We start from the raw sequence: 23,364 nt of genomic DNA, 5'->3' as shown, positions 1-23,364 counted from the left end.
CAGGACCCTTGTCTGACCGGTCAAATCACCTCTTTAACCATAATCTGACAGGTTAAGATGTCTCAACCTACACTGGCTATGTAGTTTTGGAACACAAGGATGATTACTAAGAATCACACCCTTATCTGGAAGGTGAGTTCCCATCCTTGGGTTCACTCGGTGCAAACTTCTATTCCCATCTGAAGAGATTGAACATGATTAACTGACTGTACATGGACTGAGTAACTGACTTCTGTTGACTGACAGAATAGTATAATTATCTGAGCATTAACTGAGATCATGAGATTTCTGAGATTTCCTGAGTCACATGACTTACTGAGTTGTATAGATCATGTCTTGACTGAGAGTATTGTAATAACATGACATGGATCTAGGCATACAACTATATTTTTTTTTGGTACAAGTACCCCTAGGACTCAATGGAAGGAAACTGACACATATGGCTGACTTGATGATAAGAATAGAGTCCACAATTCATAATATAATAAGTAGGGGATTTCATAGTACACTTGGTTCTCAACATCTTATACATAGAAGGGGATGCACACAACATGTATATACTCGCATTGTTTCAATATCATGCTCATTCCATATCACAACAATAACACCCAAAAATAATATGGAGTTCATGTGGAATCATAAAGAATAGAACATGGACTTGTCATTTAAGCACTATTAAGTCATAAAAATATGGATTGTATCATTCTTGGCATTTTATCAAACACCTTACATGCACAACTTTGGGCGTACGTGTACTAATTAATTTGACAATCTTAATCCATCCAAAATTCATGGGTTTCAACTAACCTACTCACATGCTTTATGAAAAATACATCAAGATACAAGCTTGAATCCAAAAAACAATTATCAACATGAATATAGTCATAACGCAACAAGGAAATCATAATTTATAATTTAAAAGATGATTCTTGAGCTCCATGGATGAAATGGATCCATGGATGAACACTACGCATACCTTAGTGATTGAATCTTGAAAGAGATCCAATGTTTCTGAAGGTTTTTGAAGAAATTCTTAGGCTTTCTCTTGATTTTTCTTGACTAGGGTTTAACCCGTTTGAGAGACAATATTCTTGTTCTTGAGGAGATAATCTTGAGACAAAACCCTAATCTTGTGGTTGAGAGTGTATGAGATAATTTTTGAGATGTTAAACTAAAGAGAATGGAAGATAATACGCTCCTTGAGGGATATAAGTCATGGGGAGTGAAGGAAAAAGACCAAAATACCCTTACTAAACCACTTCCCAGTTGTTGAAAATCAAAGGCTGATGACATTCGTGATAAGTCATCACACTTGTGATAAGTCATCACACTTATGATAAGTCGTCACAAATGTCGCTAGAATTGATGGATTTCTACCAAAGCCTAACGACATTCATGATAACTCGTGACACTTGTGATAACTTATCATAGAATGTCGTCACTAGGGGCTGGTTTCTGCCTAATGCTGACGACATTCGTGATAAGTCATCATACTTGTGATAACTTATCACAAAATATCATCACTGGGGGCTGGTTTCTGCCTAAGGTTGATGACATTTGTGATAAGTCGTCACACTTGTGATAAGTTATCAAGAATGTCGTCACTCAGTTTTTCAGGCTGACATGCTGGAGTAAAATAGGCATAACTTTTTTCTCCGGTATCGGAATTAGGAGAAATTTGTATCGTTATGAATCTAATTCAATTATCTATCTTTTGGTGGGTTATGAGCTCAAAAATTCATAGCATAACGAGAGATATACTTAGTTGAAGTTGAATATACCAATATCCTTCTCAAGAATTCAATCGGTAAGGAAATGTTTTGATTCGTCTATTATCTAGGACACTTTTAAGGCCTTAATATGCATCAATATTCATCATAACACTACCAAAGAACTAAATTTTATTATTCATGAGTTCGAAGTATGATCCTAAAAAACGTCTAAACTTTTGTGGTATTACAATATCTCCCCCTGGAAACATTCGTCCTCGAATAGGCCTGACTAAGCTGAGATTACTAATATACTGGCCTTACTTAAGGGATGAAACATCTGAAACATGATAACATAACTAACCTGAATGATAAGCTGAATATATTTGAACATACTGAACATACATATCTGATGCATAACTGACAAGCTAAACGCATGCATATCTGATGCATGATTACGTGACTGAACTGTTTCATGTATGCATGACTGAATGCAATGATATTTAGTACCAAATTCTTAAATGGAATTATAAACATGAGACTGAATACGCTTAAGGAGGACTATTACCTTGATCCGAGTCTGAGTTAGCAGAGAAGAGGTGAGGATACTTGGTACACATATCTACTTCTACTTCCCAAGTAGCTCCCTCAACGGACTGGTTTTGCCAAAGAACTTTGACTAGAGGGACTTCTTTGTTCCTCAATCTACAAGTCTGATAGTCTAGAATTTCAACCAGAATTTCCTCATAGAAGAGACTATTCTGAATGTCAACGCTTTGAATAGGGACTATAATTGCTGGGTCACCTATGCACTTCTTGAGCAATCATAAGCTACCTTGCCTAAACGAATGAGAATCCTGAAGGGACCGACTTATCGGGTACTGAGTTTCCCTTTCTTGCCAAACTTCTTCACTTCTTTCATGGGAGAGATCTTGAGATAGACACAGTCATCGACCTCAAACTCGAGATCCTTTTTACGAATATCAGCATACGACTTTTGTTGGCTTTGAGCAGCCCAGAGTCTTTCTCTGATTAACTGAACCTTCTTTAAGGCGTCTAATACCAATTCAAGACCTATGATTAAGGCCTCACTAACTGTGAACCAACCAATTGGAGATCTGCACCTCCTACCATAGAGAGCTTTGAACGAATCCATCTTAATACTAGAATGATAGCTATTGTTGTATGCAAACTCAATCAAAGGCAAGTGGCCATCCCAACTTCCCTTGAAATCAATTAAACACGCCTTTAGCATATCTTCTAGAGTCTGAATGGTCCTTTCCGCTTGACCATCTATCTGAGGATGAAAAGCTGTACTAAGATGAACTTGGGTACCAAGACCCTTTTGGAATGCTTTTCAGAAGTGAGAGGTGAACTGGGTACCTCTATCTGAGATGATAAATAATGGAACACTGTGTAATCTGATCAACTTCCTGATGTAGAGTTTGGCATAATCCTCGGCTGAATAAGAGGTATGGACTAGAAGGAAATGAGCTGACTTGGTCATCCTGTCTATAATGATCCAAACTGAATTATGCTGATGACGAGTTTGAGGCAAACCTATCACGAAATCCAGGTTCACTTCTTCCTATTTCCAAGTAGGAATGGTGAACTCCTACAGGGAACCACTAGGCTTCAGATGCTCTATCTTAACTTTCTGACATGTTGAGCACTTAGCCACAAAAGTTGCAATATCTCTCTTCATCCCACTCCACCAATAAATCTCCCGCAAGTTGCAGTACATCTTACTGCCCCTGGATGAATAGAGTATCGCGCACCATGCACCACTATAAGAATTTACTACCTTAATTCATCTATATCTGGAACACACAGAAGACCTTTACAATGAAGGACACCATCTCTCCCTTGGGAGAAAACCTTTACTCTCTAATTTTGAACTGAGCCTTTTAGCTTGACAAGGCTAGGATCCCTGTCTTACTTTTCTTTCACCTCGAAAACTAGAGATGACTCTGAATTACTCTGAACACATACATCACCCTCTGAAGAATAGACTAAGCGAACAACTAGTCTGGCAAGTTGATGGATTTCCTGAGCTGTCTTTCTTTTGCTATCCTTAATGTGAGAAACATTACTCATGGAGAGTCTACTGAGAGCATCGGCCACAATGTTAGCCTTGCCCGGATAGTAAAGGACACTCATGTCATAATCTTTCAAAATCTCTAACCACCTTCTCTTATGAAAATTAAGATCTTTTTGGGAAAAGACATACTAGAGACTCTTATGATCTGTGAAGACATCTACATAAAATCCATAGAGATAATGCCTCTAAATTTTCAAGGCAAATACTGCGGCTGCTAATTCAAGATCATAGGTAGGGTAATTCTTCTCATGAGGCTTTAACTGTCTGGAGGCGTAGGCTATGAACTTACCATGCTGCATAAGGACATAACCTAAACACACTTTGGATGCATCACAATATACTATGAACTCATCGGAACCATCTGGAAGAGCTAGAATTGGAGCTGAGGTGAGTTGAGTCTTCAACTCCTGAAAACTCTTCTCGCAAGAATCTGACCACTGAAACTTGATCTTTTTCTAAGTCAATCTAGATGTAGGGGACATAATAGAAGAAAATCCCTCAACAAACCATCTGTAATAGCCAGCCAAACCCGAGAAACTCCTGATATCTGATGGAGAGACAGGGCGAGGCCAGTTTCTTACCGCTTCGGTCTTTTGAGAATCTAATTTAATTCCATCACTGGAAATAATATGCCTAAGGAATGCTACTGACCTTATCCAAAACTCACACTTACTAAATTTGGCAAACAACTGATGGTCTCTAACAGTCTGAAGAATAATTCTAAGATGGTATGCGTGATTGCTCTCTGTGTGGGAATAGACCAGGATATCATCTATGTAGACTATAACGAATATGTCTAAGTACTGCTTGAACACACGGTTCATCAGGTCCATGAAAGCCACTGGGGCATTGATAAGACCAAAGGACATGACTAGAAACTCAAAGTGACCATACCGAGTACGAAAAGCTGTCTTCAGGATGTCACATTCTCTAACTCTGAGCTGATGGTAGCCTGATCTGAGGTCTATATTAGACAAATAAATGGCACCCTAAAGTTGGTCAAACAAGTCATATATCCTATAAAGAGGATACATGTTATTGATCATAACTTATTGAGATGACGGTAATCAATGCACATCCTTAGAGAACCATATTTCTTACGCATGAAAAAGACTGGTGCATCCTTCAACTGTTCTTTCATTTTTCTGAATTTTGCTGGTGCCATTCTGTATGGTGGAATAGAAATAGGCTGAGTATCTAGAATAAGGTCAATGCCAAAGTCTATTTCCTTTTCTGGAGAAATGCCTAGAAGATCTTTAGGAAACACGTCTGAATACTCATTTACAACTAGGACTGATTCGAGATTGGGAGATTCAAAACCAGAGTCTTTAACATGAATGAGATAATAAACACATCCCTTAGATATCATTTTTCTTTCCCGAAGGTAGGAAATAAGCTGACCCCTGAGAGATGAAGTACTATCCTTCCACTCTAGGATGGGCTCATTCAGGAATTGAAATTGAACTATCCTATTTCTGCAGTCGACTGTGACATAGAAGGAATCAAGCCAATCCATGCTGAGAATGACATCAAAATTAGGCATCTTTAACTTGACTAAATTTGTTGATATGTCTTTCTGAAATATCATAACTGGGAAGTTCCTGTATACCCGCCAATCTATGATGGTTTTACCCACTGGGTAGAGACTGAAAAGGGCTCTACTAAAATTTTGAGACTGATTCCAAAATCGCCTTCTATATAAGGAGTAACAAAGACAATGATGCACCTGGATCTAGCAAAGCATAAACATGAACATGGAAAATCTGCAACTTACCAATAACGATATCAGGAGAATTTTCCTGATCCTGTCGGGTCTGAAGAGCATAGAGTCTATTTGGACGTTGCCCACTAGTAGAACTGAAAGTGGCACCTTACTAATTTGGGCGATCGGACTGGGCTATAGAGCGATTCTGCTGACCCTGAAGACCTGACTGTGGACACTCTATAACCCTGTGTCCTGGCTTGCCACAACCAAAACAAACATTGCTACCAGCTCTATAGGTACCCTTATGGTTCTTACCACAAGTCTGACACAGGGGATTAGTTCGGGCACTGCTGACACTACCCTGAGACTTAGAGCCTGGTGATGGATCTCGATTTTCATCTCTGAATTTTGGCACTGGGGCACTGGCAGAGGAAGGACTTGGAAATTCTGACTTAGGAAGAAACTACTAATGATTTCCTCTTTCTGATTTAGGTTGAGTAAAACTAAAACTGCCTGACCTTGCTCTCTTGTTCTGCCTCTCCCTAGTCCTAATCTTTTGCTCCTCTATTAGATGAGCATGGGTCATGAGTCTTGCTAAAGTTATATCATTTTTCAGCATCGCTGACCTACACTCATTTACCACGCTATCATTCACCGTTGACATGAACTTTCTCATCTTAGCCCTATTGTCAGCAACCACATGAGGGGCATATCTGATAGCTGAGTAAATTTGAAAGAATACTCTTTAACCATCATTTTTCCCTGCTTGAGTTTGATGAAATCTAGATCTTTTGCCTCCCTCAACTCTTGGGGAAAGAATCTATCTAAGAAAGTTGTGACAAATTCCTCCCACTCTATAGGACCTGAATCCTCTAACCTCTCACAGTTCCACTGTTTGTACCAACTATGAGCAACATCGTGTAACTGGTATACAACAGACCTGTCACTCTTAAAAGAAGTAATTCCTATGATGTCAATGACCTTCTGGACTTGGTCAATGAATTCTTGAGGGTCTTCATTAGACTTAGACCAAAATAAAGATGGAGGGTTCATTTGGGTGAAGTCCCGAATCCTAGTTGCGATTAAGTTGGCCACTAGATTATCCGGAATAGCTGGTGGCCATTAATTTTGGGCAGCCACAAACTGAGCAAGTGTGGTGAATATGGCCATAAACTCCACATGTGAAACATGTTCGCCCAAAGAATCTTCAGGTTGAGGAGCTGGTTGGTTTCTTCTCTTTGGAGGTATGTTCTGAAATAAGAGAAGAACAGATTAGACTGAGAATTTAACTTGAAATTATGCTCACTAGCATGATATGAATACTGAAAGAAGGGAAACTATTCCTAAAACATATCATAGCCTGCTGCACATATATGTGGCGCGCAACACACCCATGTACAAGACTCTACTAAATGCGGCTTTCAAACTTCTTAGTAATCTATTTAACCTTAGGCTTTGATACCAAGTTTGTAACGCCCCGATTTGCTGAACTAGAATACTACACGGTGCTTAAGACCCTGAAGGAACACAAGCTAACCCATGATTGATATCTGTACCTATACACTGCATAATATACATGTAAAATGCGTAAAACATGAACAATAGGCCATAAGGTTCAACTGAATAAGGTATCTCATAAATAGTAACATCCATATGGGGTAACGAGTACCCAAAACAACTGAAGTCAGAATAAAATTTGAACTCAATCTGAAAGCCTCTAAATACTATCTAAGTAAGGAGTTGAAGGAATATGTCTCTAACTAACTCTGTAAACTGTAAGCTAACCTAAGAAAATAAATGAAGTTAAATCATATCATCCTCGAATGAAAAGGACTCACTGTAACTCTATATACTAAAATGCGACTGCTACTGCTGCTTTGGAACTCGTGGCTCTGAACCTATGGTGTAACATAAAAGAAAGTACCATAGCACAAATGCGTCAGTACAATTGAAAGTACTGAGTATACGAGTGAGGTAGGCTATATGCAAAAGGTCTTACATGAATGAGCAGTGCTAAATGACTGACTAATATAAATGTGAGAGTGCAAACATGTATACATAGTAACTGAGATTGTGAATACATGATATCTAGATCTGTACGCTAATACATAGTTTATTAATATCTAACATGACTAATACTTGAATTTCTAATAACATGGATAACTGTGTCTGATAGTCCTAAATCTGATGGAACTACCTAAGTTCCGTACTGTAGTTGAACTGACTGTATCTAACAGTCTTGGTATAATGAAATCTGAAGAACTATCTGAGTTCTTTTACTGAGACTGAGACTGAAACTGTGCGAGGTAGTTGTTTAACCAACATGCCCTAAATGCACTATAATAGCTGAGCTGGGGTCTAATCTGTGCCCTGATTCGAAGGATGTCAATACCACGCCACTGGTAACGACAAGCTGTGAGTGACCCTTATCTGGTAGGTTACTCTAATGAGAATGGTGGGACCCTAGTCTGACAGGTCAAATCACCTCATCAACCCTAATATGACAGGTTAATATGTCTCAACCTGTATAGGCTATATAGTTCTAGAACACAAGGATGAATGCTAAGAATCACACCCTTATCTGGTAGGTGAGTTCCCATCCTTGGGTTCATTCAGTGCTACCTTCGACTCTCATCTGAAGAGTTGAAATTGATTAACTGACTGTACATGGACTGAGTAAGTGACTTCTGTTGACTGACAGAATAGTACTATTATCTGAGAATTAACTGAGATCATGAGATTTTTGAGATTTCCTGAGTCACATGACTGATTAAGTTTTATAGATCATGGCTTGACTGAGAGTATCGTAATAACATAACATAGCTCTAGGCACACAACTATATTTTTTTTGGGTATAAGTACCCTAGGACTCGATGGAAGGAAATTGACACACATGACTAACTTGATCATAAGAATAGAGTCCATAATTCACAATATCATAAGTAGGGGATTTCATACTCCACTTGGTTCTCAACATCTTATACATGGAAGGGGATGTACACAACATGTATATACTCGCATTGCTTCAATATCATGCTCATTCCATATCACAACAATAACACACAACAATAACATGGAATTCATATGGAATCATAAAAAATAGAACATGGACTTGTCATTTAAGCACTATCAAGTCATAAAAACATGGATTCTATCATTCTTGGCATTTTATCAGTCACCTTACATGCACAACTTTGGGCATAGGTGTACTTATCAATTTGACAATATTAATCCATCCAAAATTCATGGGTTTCAACTAATCTACTCACATGCTTCATGAAAAACACATCAAGATACAACCTTGAATCCAAACAACAATCATCAACATGAATATAGTCATAACCTAACAAGGAAAACACAATTTATAATTTAAAACATGATTCTTGAGATCCATGGATGAAATGGATCCATGGATGAACACTACGCATACCTTAGTGATTGAATCTTGAAAGAGATCTAATGTTTTTGAATGTTCTTTTAGAAATCAATAGGCTTGCTCTTGATATTTCTTGACTAGGGTTTAACCCCTTTGGGAGAGAATGTTCTTGTTCTTGAGGAGATGATCTTAAGAAGAAACCCTAATCTTATGGTTGAGAGTGTATGGGAGAATTTTTGAGATGGTTAACCAAAGAGAATGGAAGATAATACGTTCCTTAAGGGTTATAAGTCATGGGAAGTGAAGGAAAAAGACCAAAATACCCTTACTAAAACACTTTCAAGTTGCTGAAAATCTAAGGCTGGCGACATTCGTTATAAGTCATCACACTGGTGATAAGTCGTCACAAATGTTGTCACTGGAGGGGGGGGATGGAGTTGATGGATTTCCGCCTAAGGCTAATGACATTCGTGATAAGTCATCACACTTGTGATAACTTATCATAAAATGTCGTCATTAGGGGTTGGTTTCAGACTAAGGATGATGACATTCGTGATAAGTCGTCACAGTTGTGATAACTTATCACAAAATGTCATCACTGGGGGCTTGTTTCTTCCTAAGGCTGACGACATTCGTGATAATTCGTCACACTTGTGATAATTTATCACGAATGTCATCACTCAGTTTTTTAGGCTGACATGCTGGAGTAAAATGGGCATAACTTTTTGCTCCGATATCGGATTTAGGCGAAATTGGTATCATTGGAAAGATAATTCAATTATATATATGTTGGTGGATTATGAGCTTAGAAATTCAAAGCATAACGATAGATATTCACATTTGAAGTTGACTATACCAATATCCTTCTCAAGAATTCAATCGGTAAGAAAATGTTTTGATTCGTCCATTAGCTAGGACTCTTTTGAGGCCTTAATATGCATCATCCTTGATCATAAAACTACCAAAGCACTAAAATTTATTACTTATTAGTTCGAAGCATGATCCTAAAAAATGTTTGGACTTTTGGGGTATTACAAAAACCCTCTTTGCAAACATGATTGTATATCTTTAAACTTGATAAAAACCATATAACTTATACCCAAAGATTTTAGGATAACCCCACATTCATTAAGTTTCTTATCTTGAAGGATGAAACCCTAATATTGATACTTTCTTGAGACTCGTGAACTTGAAAGTCTTGTATTAAAGATTTCTTGGAGGAGAAGAGTTGAATTTTGTTCTTGGGGAAGGGGTCGGTTTCTACTTGAGTTGATTTGAGGAAAATGAGCAAATAATTCCCCTTTCTTAGTTATAATTCGTGTTTGGATGGCTGAGGTTGAGGAAAAGGATTAAATTTCCCCTTGGCCACTTTTTCCATGGAAATGATCATCGTGGTGCGACCCCTAGTTGGTTTAAGCAGCCCTCATGATGTGACCCCTAGTCGGGTTGAATAGCCATCACGGCGCAGGGCTATCATGAACCCTTACTTCCTCACATGAAAAATGTGACATAACTTTTCACTCAGATATCTGATTAAGGCAAAATTGGTATCATTGGAAAACTAACTCAATTATATATCATTTGGTAGGTATTGAGAGGAAAAATTCTACATATATCACAAGTAATACATGTTCAAAGTAGACCCTTGTAGAATAAAATACCAAACTTTGAATGAGTTAACGACCCTTAGCTCAACTTTGCTCTAACTGATTCCTATGAACACTTTTCACCTCGAAAGCACTTCAAACATGAGGATGAATATCATTAAATATGAATTAAAAATCAAATCATGGGATTATAGTTTACACATGTCAGAATGACGGTTTAATTTCTATCTAAAAAATGTAGGGTGTTACAATCTCCTTGTAATTTTTCAACTGAAGCTCCCTCAATCCCCATTGTCGCTTTATCTTCTTTTTGGAGCACTACTTTTTTTCAATTAACAATTGACACTTCTTTTAATCATGACCCTGGTGCTTACAATGGGTGCAATATTGAGGTAAATTATCATACACCACAACCTGAAACTCCTCAATAATTCTGCCCGTAACTTTGTCCAAACTTTTAAGTCGAATACAATACGAATGCTCATCCATCAAGTCAAGGATGACTCTAACCATAGCCATGATCGAACTTGATCTCACTTGTGCGGTAATACAAGAAACACAAGGGAAGCACGAAACACATACCAAAATCAGTCCACAAGTTTAAGAAAACCGTGGACCTCTTTGGTGACCACTCTCGGATTCAAGAACACAACAAGAGTGCAAGATACTAAGGTGTTTTTACACCTACGGAAGCCACTACCCAAACTATATTAACCACAATAAAAATGAACAATAAGATTACAATAACAAGAAGTCACGGGTTACATTAATAGTGACAAGAACCAGCGATTACAATGACCAAAAGATAGAAAGATAGACCAATGGTTGGTATAATCTTAAGAACCTAAGAGCATATTCTAATCTTGGACCCTTAACACCATACTCAGCAAATACCTAAATCTTAAACTTGACACAAGAGAGGTGTCCACCACCCAAGGACCAAGGTATCAAGCTAAATGCAACACACAAATGATTCCACATTTGTATATGGCCCTTGTTTCAATTGGACTCTCCCTCACTCTAAGAGATGGTTCTTTCTTTAACGTTCACTAATAAAAGAACAAGAAACCCTATAATGTTTAATTTATATTACATTACAAAATAAGAGACAAAAGACTAAAGGGCCCTTTCATTAATGGGCTCCAAACCACCCATTAAGGGCACTTTAGGGGCAGGTTTGGGCCTTCTTCACACTTGAGCTTGTGCACCCTTTTAGGTGATCTTCAAAATACTCAAAAAATGTCCAAGGTGATGATCGTACTCATATCATCCTCTCCATCTTGACAGAAATTTTCCCACAAATTCACGACCTCACCTCTTTTACAAAGTCACTTCAAAATCTCCTTCACATGGCTACACATCTTCTACATCTTTCTTGCCTTGCAGCTTAACCTCTTCTTGATCTCCATTTTGAGGCTTTCCATCAATCTTAGCTGATTCAATTACTACTTCTTACCCAAAATAGTACAATATTCCCTCCCTTAGGATTACGTTCCTTCGGTTTGGGTACTCACTAGCCTTGTGCCCCCACCCTTGGCATTTAAAGCATAGAAATCCCTTGGAATTGGAAGTGGAAATTCGTTTACCTTCATACCTAGTGGATTTTTTTGGGGTAGACTTGGTGCTTTTGATTTGAACAACCATAAATGAGCTCTCTTTGAGCTCCCTTTCAACCTCTAATGTGCTTTGAAGATGCTATCAATGGTGTCAAACTTATGAAGTGTCATGCAAGTGGAGATGTCCTTGTTCAACCCGACTATGAAGCTCATGATGTCATGACTCACTTGTTCTCTCCGGTGATCTAGTTTCAACATCAATTATTGAAATTCATCGTAGTAAGCCATGACACTCTTTCTCTCTTGCCTCAAATTGTACAATTTGACAAAGAGCTCATGTCTATAAGTTTTGGGCAAGTATGTTTACTGCATAAGGTTCTTCAACCAAAAAAATAGCAGGTGGTTTTCCCCCAATCATCTCATTCCCAAAATGTTTAACATACTCTCACCATGTATTAGCATACCCTTCGAAGTGAGCCATAGCATAGAAAATTTTCTTTTCTTTGGTGAGATCATTAAGTTGGAAGATCTTGTCACAAGACAACTCCTATGCAAGGTAGGCTTCGGGATCACTCTTACCTTTGAAAATGGGAAGGCTCACTTTGATAGAATTGAGACCTATATCTCAGTTTGGATAACCATCTCTCACCTCTTAGCCTAACTCCCCATGTCTACCTCTCATTCTTTCTTTCATCAAGTAAACATCATCATACGGCCCATAGCCATCATGTTTTCCTCCCCTACTATAGCCCTCAACATGGATTTATCTATTTGGGTTAAGTCGAGCTTGTAGTGGCGGGATTGGATTTGGATAGTGAGGTCTTTGGTCAAGTGGAGTTTGGATGAGAGGGTTCAGTTTTGGTGGTGGTATTTGGGTTCCAAGCCCTTATTGTTGTACTTGGTAGAGTGGAGGACGGTTTGGTCTATCTTGTTCTCAGCTTCGGAAGTAAAGATTGGTTGGATTTGTGACAGTTGGTGGATATAGCATTTGGTGCAATGTCTCGGGATTCTTAGTTAGGGAATTATTTTGAGGGGTGGAAGGTCGACTCCTTTGGCTTTCCACACGTTCTAATCTCCACTCATTGATGCCACATCCATATCTAATTTCTCAAGACCCATATTCAACCTAGCCATATCTCGTGACATAGTTTCAAGGCGAGCTAAAATGAGACCCATATTCAACCTAGCCATATCTCGGGTTCCATTGTGGTTGTACCAAAAATAACCATTCAAGTTATGGTCCAACAAGACACCCAATCAGTCCACAACATCACACACAATAATAAAATACAAATCCTACAAAACAAAATACACGTTAGTTCAAAACAACGTCCCACAATGAGATCCCACCTTCAAGCTTCTTCAAACTCAAGCTCAATAATGGTGGATGGATCAAATAACCTCCAATTTATCTCAAATTTGATCCCTATACACCTATAGTGTTAGAGAACACAAATCTAACACTAGAAACACAAGAAAAACACAAAGCCAAAAACTCAAAATTTGACCTTGGGTAAAAAACGGATTTAGTATTTTTTTTGGACATTTTGGATTTTGACACTTATTTTTTGTTGGGATTTTTAATTTCTAGACTCTAATAGTGTTAGGGAACAAGGATCTAACACTAGAAACACACAAAAATCAAGTTTTTTGAAAAACCCTAAAAAAGTGAACAGTAACTTTTTATTTTTTTCCACTTTTTTTTAATATCAAGATAACAATCCCAAGATTGACTTTGTTGTAACAAAATCAAATCTTTCTTTGATACTAAATGATACAAGAAAAACAAGGAAAGCACAAAACACACACCAAAATCAGTCCACAAGTTTAAGTAAATCGTGAACCTCTTTGGTGACCACTCTCAGATTAAAGAACACAACAAGAATGCAAGATACTAAGGTGTTTCTACACCTATGGCAACCAAAAAGTAAAACTATATTAACCAGAATAAAAATGAACAACAAGAAGTCACGGGTTACATTAATAATGACAAGAACCAATGATGACAATGAACAAAGATAGAAAGATAGACCAATGGTTGGTATAATCTTAAGAACCCAAGAGCATATTCCACTCTTAGACCCTTCACACCATACTCATCAAAGATATAACTCTTACACTTGACACAAGAGAGGTGTCCATCACCCAAGCACCAAGGTATCAAGCTAAATGCAACACACAAGTGATTCCACACTTGTATATGGCCCTAGTTTTGGTTGGGCTCTCTCTCACTCTAAGAGATGGTTATTTCTTTAACATTCAACAACAAAGAACTAGAAACCCTATAATGTTTCATTTATATTACATTAAAAAATAAGAGACAAAAGACTAAAGGGCCTTTCATTAATGGGATCCAAACCGCTCATTAAGTGCACTTCAGGGGCGGGTTTGAGCCTTCTTCACACTTGTGCTTGTGCACCCTTTTAGGTGATATTCAAAATACTCAAAAAGTGTCCAAGGTCATGATTGTACTCGTTTCATGTGACCTTATCTACAACAATAGGTTTTTGAACCGCTGAAGAAATGGAAAGAAAAGATCTCTTAACAAATAAATCCGTTGACAGGCTTGGAAACAAAATCCATACTGCCGCACGTAAGGTCTCCTCCTTAGAGTTGAATCCAATAGTCCAAAGAAAAAACCTAAACTGATGATTTTTGCCGTTGTGCATTAAATAATTTATATCTCTTGGTAATGCAGCCACAAAATTATCATATTGATCTATACAAATAGGAAGTTTCCTTTGAGAAAGCAACCCGACAAGACAATATCCCTTAATGCCGAGAAACTTAGGAAAAATCGATCTTAAAATTGATAAATCTGGTGATCCCATGGATAATTTAAACACTATGGATTGATGAAGTTCCTCCTCTTTAGCAAAATCTTGTAGTTCATCCAACGTAAATTTTAATGTTGGGATTCCATGAACAATTTCAATAGGTATTAAACTAGTTTATGAAAAATTAATAGTTGATTGTGTTTGATTTAAATTATCAACATAATTAGAGTTTGTATTGGTGTTTGTAGGTTTGTTTTTAGGGTTTTAGAGAAGCTCTCCCACAGCAAAGGCTGGGGAGAGATGGTGGAAGCCATAGCTTCCCTAGTTACCCATGTCGCCAAGAGAGAGATAAGGAGATGCTAGGGTTTTGTTTTTTATTAGCGCTAGTGGGATCTACGTAAAACTAAATTTGTGCCACTTTTATTACCTCCTCCAATGGTTCTATTTCCTGAAAAATGTTGCCAAATTTTTCCTTTCTCCATTTAGTATGTTCTTTATTCAATCCTTTCATTTTGTAATAAAACAGACTAAAGGGATTTGCAGAAAAATCCGCTTTCCAATGTTGTTTCACTAACTCCATAAAACTTTCCTCCTCTAGCCAAAAGTTTAAAAATCTAAAACTTTTAACTATATTTTTATTGATAGTAATTAAGGAAAGTAATAATGAAGCATGTTCAGACCCACTTCTTACCAAATGCTCCACCTCTATTATTGGAATTATACTTTGAATCCTGTCATTGCAAAGTATTCTATCCAATCTTTTGAAAATATAATCTTCATCAGTTCTTTCATTTCACCATATATATTTACTACCCCTAAATCATTCCTCCTATAGGCATATATTAATACAATGATTAAAGTCCATAGACTCTGATTCTGTAACTGGGAGTCTACCTAACATCTCTTCTTCATTGGTAATGACATAAAATCACCTCCAACTATCCAAGAAGTTTTTGTAGCTTGAGAGATTTCATGCAATGACTCCCATAAATGAAGTATTTCCTATTGATTACACTTAGCATATACTAATGTAACCATAGCTTTCATCCCATGTTCTTGATTCTACAATCTTAGAGTAAGGTGTTGCTCTTAATCCATTATGATCTCCACTTCCATAAATTCATCTATGAATTCCCAAATTTTCCCATTGATATTTGACATATCATGCTTCAGTCCCATCTTTCCTTCTATGCACCTCTAATAATTGTTTGTCCTGAAACGGTTTCATAAGGCCCACAAAGTAGAATTGATGTTGGTTTTTCAAATTAACTAATATAGTGGATGCTTTTTGAGTGTTCAGTGATCTTATATTCCATATAAGTGCTTTAATTGAAACTTGAGAGATTTTGGTTCTCTTTGACTGCCATGAGTTTGCTTGAATTGATGTTGTATCCCCTAATCTTTTCTTCTTTTATTTTGTATGCTGTTTTATCAACTTTTGCACATGTTTAGTAGACAAATCATTATTCTTTGAGATATCCTCTATATTAGCTCTTTAATTTTCACATCATCATTAATTCAAGATTTTATGGCTAGAGGTCATGCTTCTATAGTCTCCTCTTCGTATACTACCATAGATCCCTCCATGTTGTTCTGATCATCAATTTGATCCTCCTTTCAATGTTCTTCAATTTGTTATTCCTACTTTTTCTACTCCTTTTGTTTGTTATTTTTTCACTCTTCATTAATTTTTGCCTCTTTGCCCTTTTTCTTTTGTTCCGACATTATTTTTTCAAAAATATAATACTAGGACCAACTCTTGATTTCAAGAATTTTTGACTTCAGTATTTTATTTTGAACTAAATTCTAGAATTGTTGTAGTTTTGAACTAGATATCGTATTCTTGAATTGAGTATTTTAATTTCGAAGTGAACATAGTATTTTAAAATTAAATACTGTAATTTTTAATACCGAAGATGGATTTAAGGAAAATAAATAGAGTCAACTTACGAAAAAGAAAAACTTTTAAGGAAAAATAACATATAGTGTTACATTTTGTTGGATTGTGCTGATTAAGATAGATTACGAAAATCTCTCTTATTAGTAGTGTATTTATGTTTTTTCCCGAAAGTAAATTGAAGATGGATTTTAAGGAAAATGTATAGTTTTATTTTTTGTTGGATGGTGCTAATTAGGATAGATTATGAAAGTCTCTTTAATTGATACTGTATTTATGTTTTTTTTTTTTCCAAAAATAAATAAAATTAACTTATAAATAAACTCAGCATACAAACATTCAAATCACCAACAAAAGAAGAAATCAGTACTTTCCAATCACATTTCCAAAAGTATATGTTTCTTTCTGCTATGTATGTTTTAATTTTCTTTAACAATAACAATGTTTGAGCCGATTCCATACAATTTTATATACAGGATAAAGATTGTACGTGGTGTTGTTAGACAAATCAATTGTTGATGGAGATTGTTGATCAACTAAATCAGGTGAGTTCACGATGTACCAATTGATTTCATTTACTAACATTTGTTGTTGGTTGTACTTAGATTCTATGTATGTTTTGTTGCTATGGACAAAAGGTGTTTTCCCCCTATTAATTTACTTCAATTGTTTAAAGTGCTTTAGAGCGAAGGTCTGTTTAGTCGTAGGAATAATGTCTTCATGAAAAATAAGTGTTTTTTTCTACTTATTTTTCGGTATTTAGTACGAAAATAAAATAAAATATTACCTCAATTTATATGTAATCTTGCAAATATATAACTCATGCATCTTGAAAAAGTATATAAAGGTATTTGACAAAATATTGGCTAGCCTTATCACATTATCTTGGTTAAATTGAGATGGGACCATTTGTGATGTTTCCTTCGTAGTAAGCAATTTATCAACCCGATCGTAGATTTCTTTTTGTGTCGTACATCATATCATATTGCGAAAATCATCATCATGCCAAATTTATTTTAGCATAACTATTGAATTGTGTCCTTTAATCTTGCGAAAAATATTGAGTTTATACCATAAAAAAGTTAGTCGCATAAGAAAACAAGTAAAATACTAAAACATCAAACATGGTCTGTTGCTCTCTCTTGTTGCCACTGCCCTGGGCCTAGGATCTTTGGTCCACTATAAATTCTCTAAATTTTATCTTTTTTATCTCCATGTTTATCTTTTTTAAGCTCTAAGTTGAAATTGTATAATATTTGAATAATTTAAAAAAAAAATATCTTTTGACACATATTCTTGTCCTACTAGGCCATGCCAGTTCACTTTCAAGAGGATATACTTGCAAACATACTCTGTAGGTTACCTGTGCGGTCTCTTCTTCGATTCAAATGTGTTTCTAAATTATGGAAAACATTGATCGATGAACTGCATTTTAGGATGACACATCTCAATCATGCCAAGAATGACAAAAATTCCCAAAATTTTCTCTTTTACCAACTGCGCCCAATAGAAGCTATATTTTCTATTTATTGTTGTCCTTTCTCATCGGCTACACTTGCTGAGGATGTACCGGAACTGAATTTCCCTTTAATTGTTGAACCACAATTTTGCCAAGTCTATTGTTGTTGTGATGGCTTGGTCATTATCACGGTGTATGATAATTTAGCTGAACGCCACAGACTTTTGCTATGGAATCCCTCCACGCGAGAATCCATTGTACTTCCCACTCCAAATTATCATTGAATGGGATTTGTTGTTTGGAAATGAGTTTCGACTCAAATACTGGTGACTATAAGATCCTTAGGATTCTCAAGGACCGAAACCAAGGTCGCAAAGCACGAGTTGAAATACTGGCGCTTAAAAGTGGTTCCTGGAGAAAAATTGATGAACATCCTGATGTCTTTCAATATATTCTGCTTGGCATGCATTCTTTGGCATATATACAAGGGGCATTTCATTGGGTTGGTTTTTCAAGAAATTATTTTGTGGTTTCATTCAATATATCTCATGAAGTGTATGGAGAGATACCATTGCCAGAGCAAATAAGCATGAGCTATATTGATATTGGTGTTTCAGAATTGGAAGGAATGCTTTGTGCTTATTCTAATGTGCATCATCAGGGGGAGAACACTTTTAAGTTATGGATGATGAAAGATTATGGAGTCCAAGAATCTTGGAATGCATTATTCTGCATAACAGATCCCAATATTGATATACCTGTACTGAAATATGTGTTTGCAAATGGGGAAGTGTTATTCTGGTGCATATATTATGGACGCGCAGAGAATGCATATTGGACACAGAATGGTCCCTTTACATTATTGCCCTGAGGTCTATGTCAGAATGGATTTGTTTTTATAGAGAGCTTGATCTCTCCAAGATTTCTTACTTAGTATTTGATTTTATATGATCGAGGCACTTCTTCATTTTCTGTTATCATGTTAAAAACCTCTGATTTTATTAGTTTATCTATCGCTTGAAATCTTTATGGTTTATAGTTTCAGATTGTATTTACCAGAGCTTTGTTATTTCATGTATTCAGAGAAAGAACATGAGCCATTTCTTGTTTAATTTTCTGTACACATTGTTGCGGGTAATGCTCTATTTTTTACTCAGATGTATCTTAGAGATTTGTAGCATGTTCACATGTAGTAACTGGAGTATGTTTTGGACATGTAGTATGTTTACTTCGGTCCAATGCTTTTATATGAATCTTTTGGCCCTATCAAATATTTATAAGCCAATTAGCAAACGGAACGAACCTACAATGCTATTTTTACTATTATATGGGCACATACAGAATCCTCATTAACCATATTATAGTAGCTGATAAGAGTATACCAGTCCGAGAATTCTTAAATCATATTGATTGCCCCATAAAATAAGATTTTAAAAATCTTTACTTCATTAAAGTTTGAATCAAATGATCTGGAAAACTAAATTTTAGATATGGCAAGAAACCGATTAGAAAGAAGCTTTTCAAGCTGACTTTCTGAACTTTTTTGTCATTGGTGAACTTTTTTTATCTTAGTGTTTTGAAGAACACACTGATTTTACGTGAAAAATCCTTGACGGGGAAAACCACGGGCAGGGGAGGAGGAAATTCACTATAATGATAGGAGTACAAGGCAGAGACAGAAGTCTCAATGATATGTGTTAAAAAAAACCACCAAAAAATAACCCACTAAATAAAACTTATATAATACGTGCGTATATAATACGTGCGTACAAATAACTCCTAAGACCAAAACATATAGGTCCATACCGCAGGGGCTTCGCTACGCTACCACCACAGATCCTCCAAAAAATCTCAAACATGAGTTGCACTATGAACTTTTCTGGGCCGGATCAACAAAATTTTGGTCACAAACTCTAACAATCTCCACCTTGACACGAATTCTACTTCAGAACTCAAATCTGTTTTGAGAAAACTCTCCACCTCTTCCACAAAAGCCCTTAAGAGAACTACTTAACTGCTGAGACCTACCAAGTCCAAGCAATTCTCAAACTTGGCACTTGGTAGTGTGTTGGTCATCATATCAACAAGGTTATCATACATACTTGTCACGACCCGAGCTGAGGCCCTGGCCGTGGAAGGCATCCCGAACCATGGAGGCCTGAGAGCCCTTCTCTAACTGGCAATCATATACACAACTCATATATAATAAGGAAATGCGGAAAACATAGCTTAAACAGAAACATGGCCATTCTCTTACTTCAACTTAACAATTCGAATAAAAGTTCATAAACATTTGAAAAAATATATGACACTAGTCTTGAAATCTCGAACTACATAAAAACAACTTCTGTCTGAAAACTAGGACAAGGTCCTCAGTTGGACCTTGAACAAAAAATCAAATAACAATATCTCATAGTAAGGCCTTTCGAAATAAGGGATGCTTACCACTGCAAACTTCTTATAGAATGAATCTACTGCTTAGCGGGACCTTGGGACTGTGCCTCAGATCCTTAAATATAGGGGGTCATTACAATTGTACTGGTACGTAGAGCAATTCAAAATAATGTAATTTTATACAACCTAAGTGAGAGCAATTCATAAAAATAGTTTAGATACGATATAGGAAAAATGCATGGGCATACTTTAAAGAATTTGAAACATTTTTTTAAAATCAAGAACAACTCTTTATGTTACTTCTTAGCTAGATGGTACACCCTATAATCTGTAATTCCACGGGCTATATAGAATCTGCCCTTGACTCGGCGGCCAATCCTCCAATCCAAGTATGCCACAAGGATTGGAGTATCAGTAAGGGAAGACACACAAGACCACACAGCATGCCATGATCCCCAATCAAATTAATATGTCATGGTAGTGCACAAAAACACAAATCATGGATCCTAACTATAGTCCCAAATTGGAACGAAATAAATCAAGGTACACAAAACCACACAGCATGGTACCATAACCCTGAATCGGCAAATCACGGTTTTTAGCATTGAGATTTTCAACTCGTACTTTCTTCGGGTAGCCATCTAACTCTCTTTAAGCTCATTTTTAATCTTTTGTAAACATGCATCTTTCTGAATTCAAAATAAGAGTAAAATTAGTAGTTTTAGTCTGTTCTGAATCTGCTATGGCATTCATCTATTTGGTATCATCATACCAAGACTTGCAAGTCATATCTCTAAGTCATAAAATACCATGTTACAACTATTTCCTTCAAAATAATGGTTAGACCACCAAATCATTCAAATAGTACAAGAGGATGTGCGTATCAAAATTCATGAAAACTTATGCAAGGATTCTCTCTTTCAATTCACAAACATGTGATAGGATTCTCTCTATCTTGTAACAAACTATGCAACTCTTTTAAATCATCACTTCTCATTTATATAAATAATAAAAAAAACTCTCTTCACTTCATAACCAAAATCAAGTCTTAAACCATAATAAAGCCATTTGTATCATGTTTATATGCAATCGAATAACTCATAATATATGAAAACAAGAGGCTTTAGAACAAGAAATGGATTATAGTTGTTCATTCTCTCAATTCAACATTCAAACACAAAACGCATACATACTTATATACGAGTACAAATCAAATTTAGCGAAAGGCCTCAAGACCAAAACATTTATATCAATGGGTTCAAAATGCATAATTGTGTATGTAAATTCAAAACCGTTTTGTAAATACATGTTTTCTCAACATTCAAAATCTAAATCAAAACAATATCACCATGCCCATGTAGTTTAGGAAAACCCCATGTACCTTAGATGATCTAATTTGAAGGAGACAACTCGATTATTTATTCGGTTTCTTGGAAATCTTGACCTATGAGCTTGATTCTTGATCTTTGAAGTCTTAGGATTTTCTTGAAGAGGAAGAGTGAATAATGATGTAACAAAAGGTCTTTGAGGGATTAAATCTTGTGCTTTGAACGGTTTTGGGTGAGGAGAAAGGATTGAAATGCCCCTGGAAAAACGTGATTGGAAGCTGAAGACCTCAGGAGTGAAATGGAGCATGCGTCGTATGCTAATCGCGTGAAACTACTACTTCTCTCACGAAAATGCCTATAACTTTTCGTTCAGGTTTCAGATTAAGGCGAAATTGGTATCATTGGAAAGCTGACACAATTATCTACAATTTGGTGGGTTTTGAGATAAAAAATTCTAATTGTATTTAAGGTTGTACATGTTCAAAGTAGACCCTTGTAAAATCAAATACAAAGATTTAGCCGAATCAAAGGTTCTTAGCTCAACTTCGCTCTAAGAGACTCCTATGAAGATTTTTAACCTCGAAAACACTTCAAATATGAGGATATAGATCATGACACTTATTATCATTTGGAATTTATTTCTGTTAGAGCTTGCACACGTAGGAACAATAGTTTGACTTCTAGTTTAAAAATGCGGGGTGTTACAGTACTACTCTTGCTCACTACAATATCACCACTAGCAGTAATTTCATGCTCACAATAATGTCAAACATCAATATGTTTTGTCCTTTCATGAAATATCTGATCTTTTGTAAGGAAGATAGCACTCTGACTGTCACAAAGATCATAGTAATCTATAAGTTTTTGCTAAGTTCACAAAATAGACCCTTCAACTAAATATCTTTCTTCCAAACCTTTGTAATAGCCATGTATCCTGCCTCAATAGTTGACAAAGCAACTACAGTCTGTAAAGTAGCTTTCCAATTGATAGCACAACCACTGTAGGGGATCTCCTTTTATCAAGGTCTCCTACAAAATCAAAATCAACATACCCGATCACTCCATCTCTATTTTGCCCAAACTGCAAACAAACGTCAGTAGATCTATGAAAGTATCTGAAAATCCACTGAACTATTTTTCAATGGTCTTTACCAGGATTTTCCATGTATCTACTAGCTACACTTACTGCAAATGATAAATCTGGTTAGGAACACACCATCGCGTACATAAGAGAACCAACGACACTAGAGTATGGAACTCGATACATATAGTCACGCTCATTATCTATCTTTGGGGATAACGTGGCTGAGTTTTTGAAATGAGCTGCCAATGGAGTACTAATAAGTTTGATATTTTGCATATTGTAACTATGAAGCACTTTCTCAATATACTTTTTCTGACTCATGTATAACTTACACTTCTCTCTATCCCTAAGAATTTTGATACCAAAGATCT

At 36.3% G+C, this 23,364-nt stretch overlaps 1 protein-coding gene across 1 annotated transcript; it reads left to right on the top strand.

Moving 5' to 3' along the window:
- Positions 1 to 18,416: 18,416 nt before the first annotated feature.
- On the top strand, positions 18,417 to 19,058 carry LOC107849476 (F-box protein CPR1-like). The gene has a single exon (XM_016694041.2). The coding sequence runs from the start codon at positions 18,417 to 18,419 to the stop codon at positions 19,056 to 19,058; it is 642 nt and encodes a 213-aa protein (XP_016549527.2).
- Positions 19,059 to 23,364: the final 4,306 nt, after the last annotated feature.

The sequence above is a fragment of the Capsicum annuum genome, chromosome 12 (assembly GCF_002878395.1).
Source record: "Capsicum annuum cultivar UCD-10X-F1 chromosome 12, UCD10Xv1.1, whole genome shotgun sequence".
NCBI classification, from domain to species: Eukaryota; Viridiplantae; Streptophyta; class Magnoliopsida; order Solanales; family Solanaceae; genus Capsicum; species Capsicum annuum.
Note: the sequence above shows the minus strand (reverse complement) of the source record. Positions and strands in the feature narration are given on the sequence as shown.

Excerpts from the sequence above, each read along its gene's own strand:
- LOC107849476 (XM_016694041.2), top strand. The coding sequence starts at position 18,417 with ATGGAATCCCTCCACGCGAGAATCCATTGTACTTCCCACTCCAAATTA.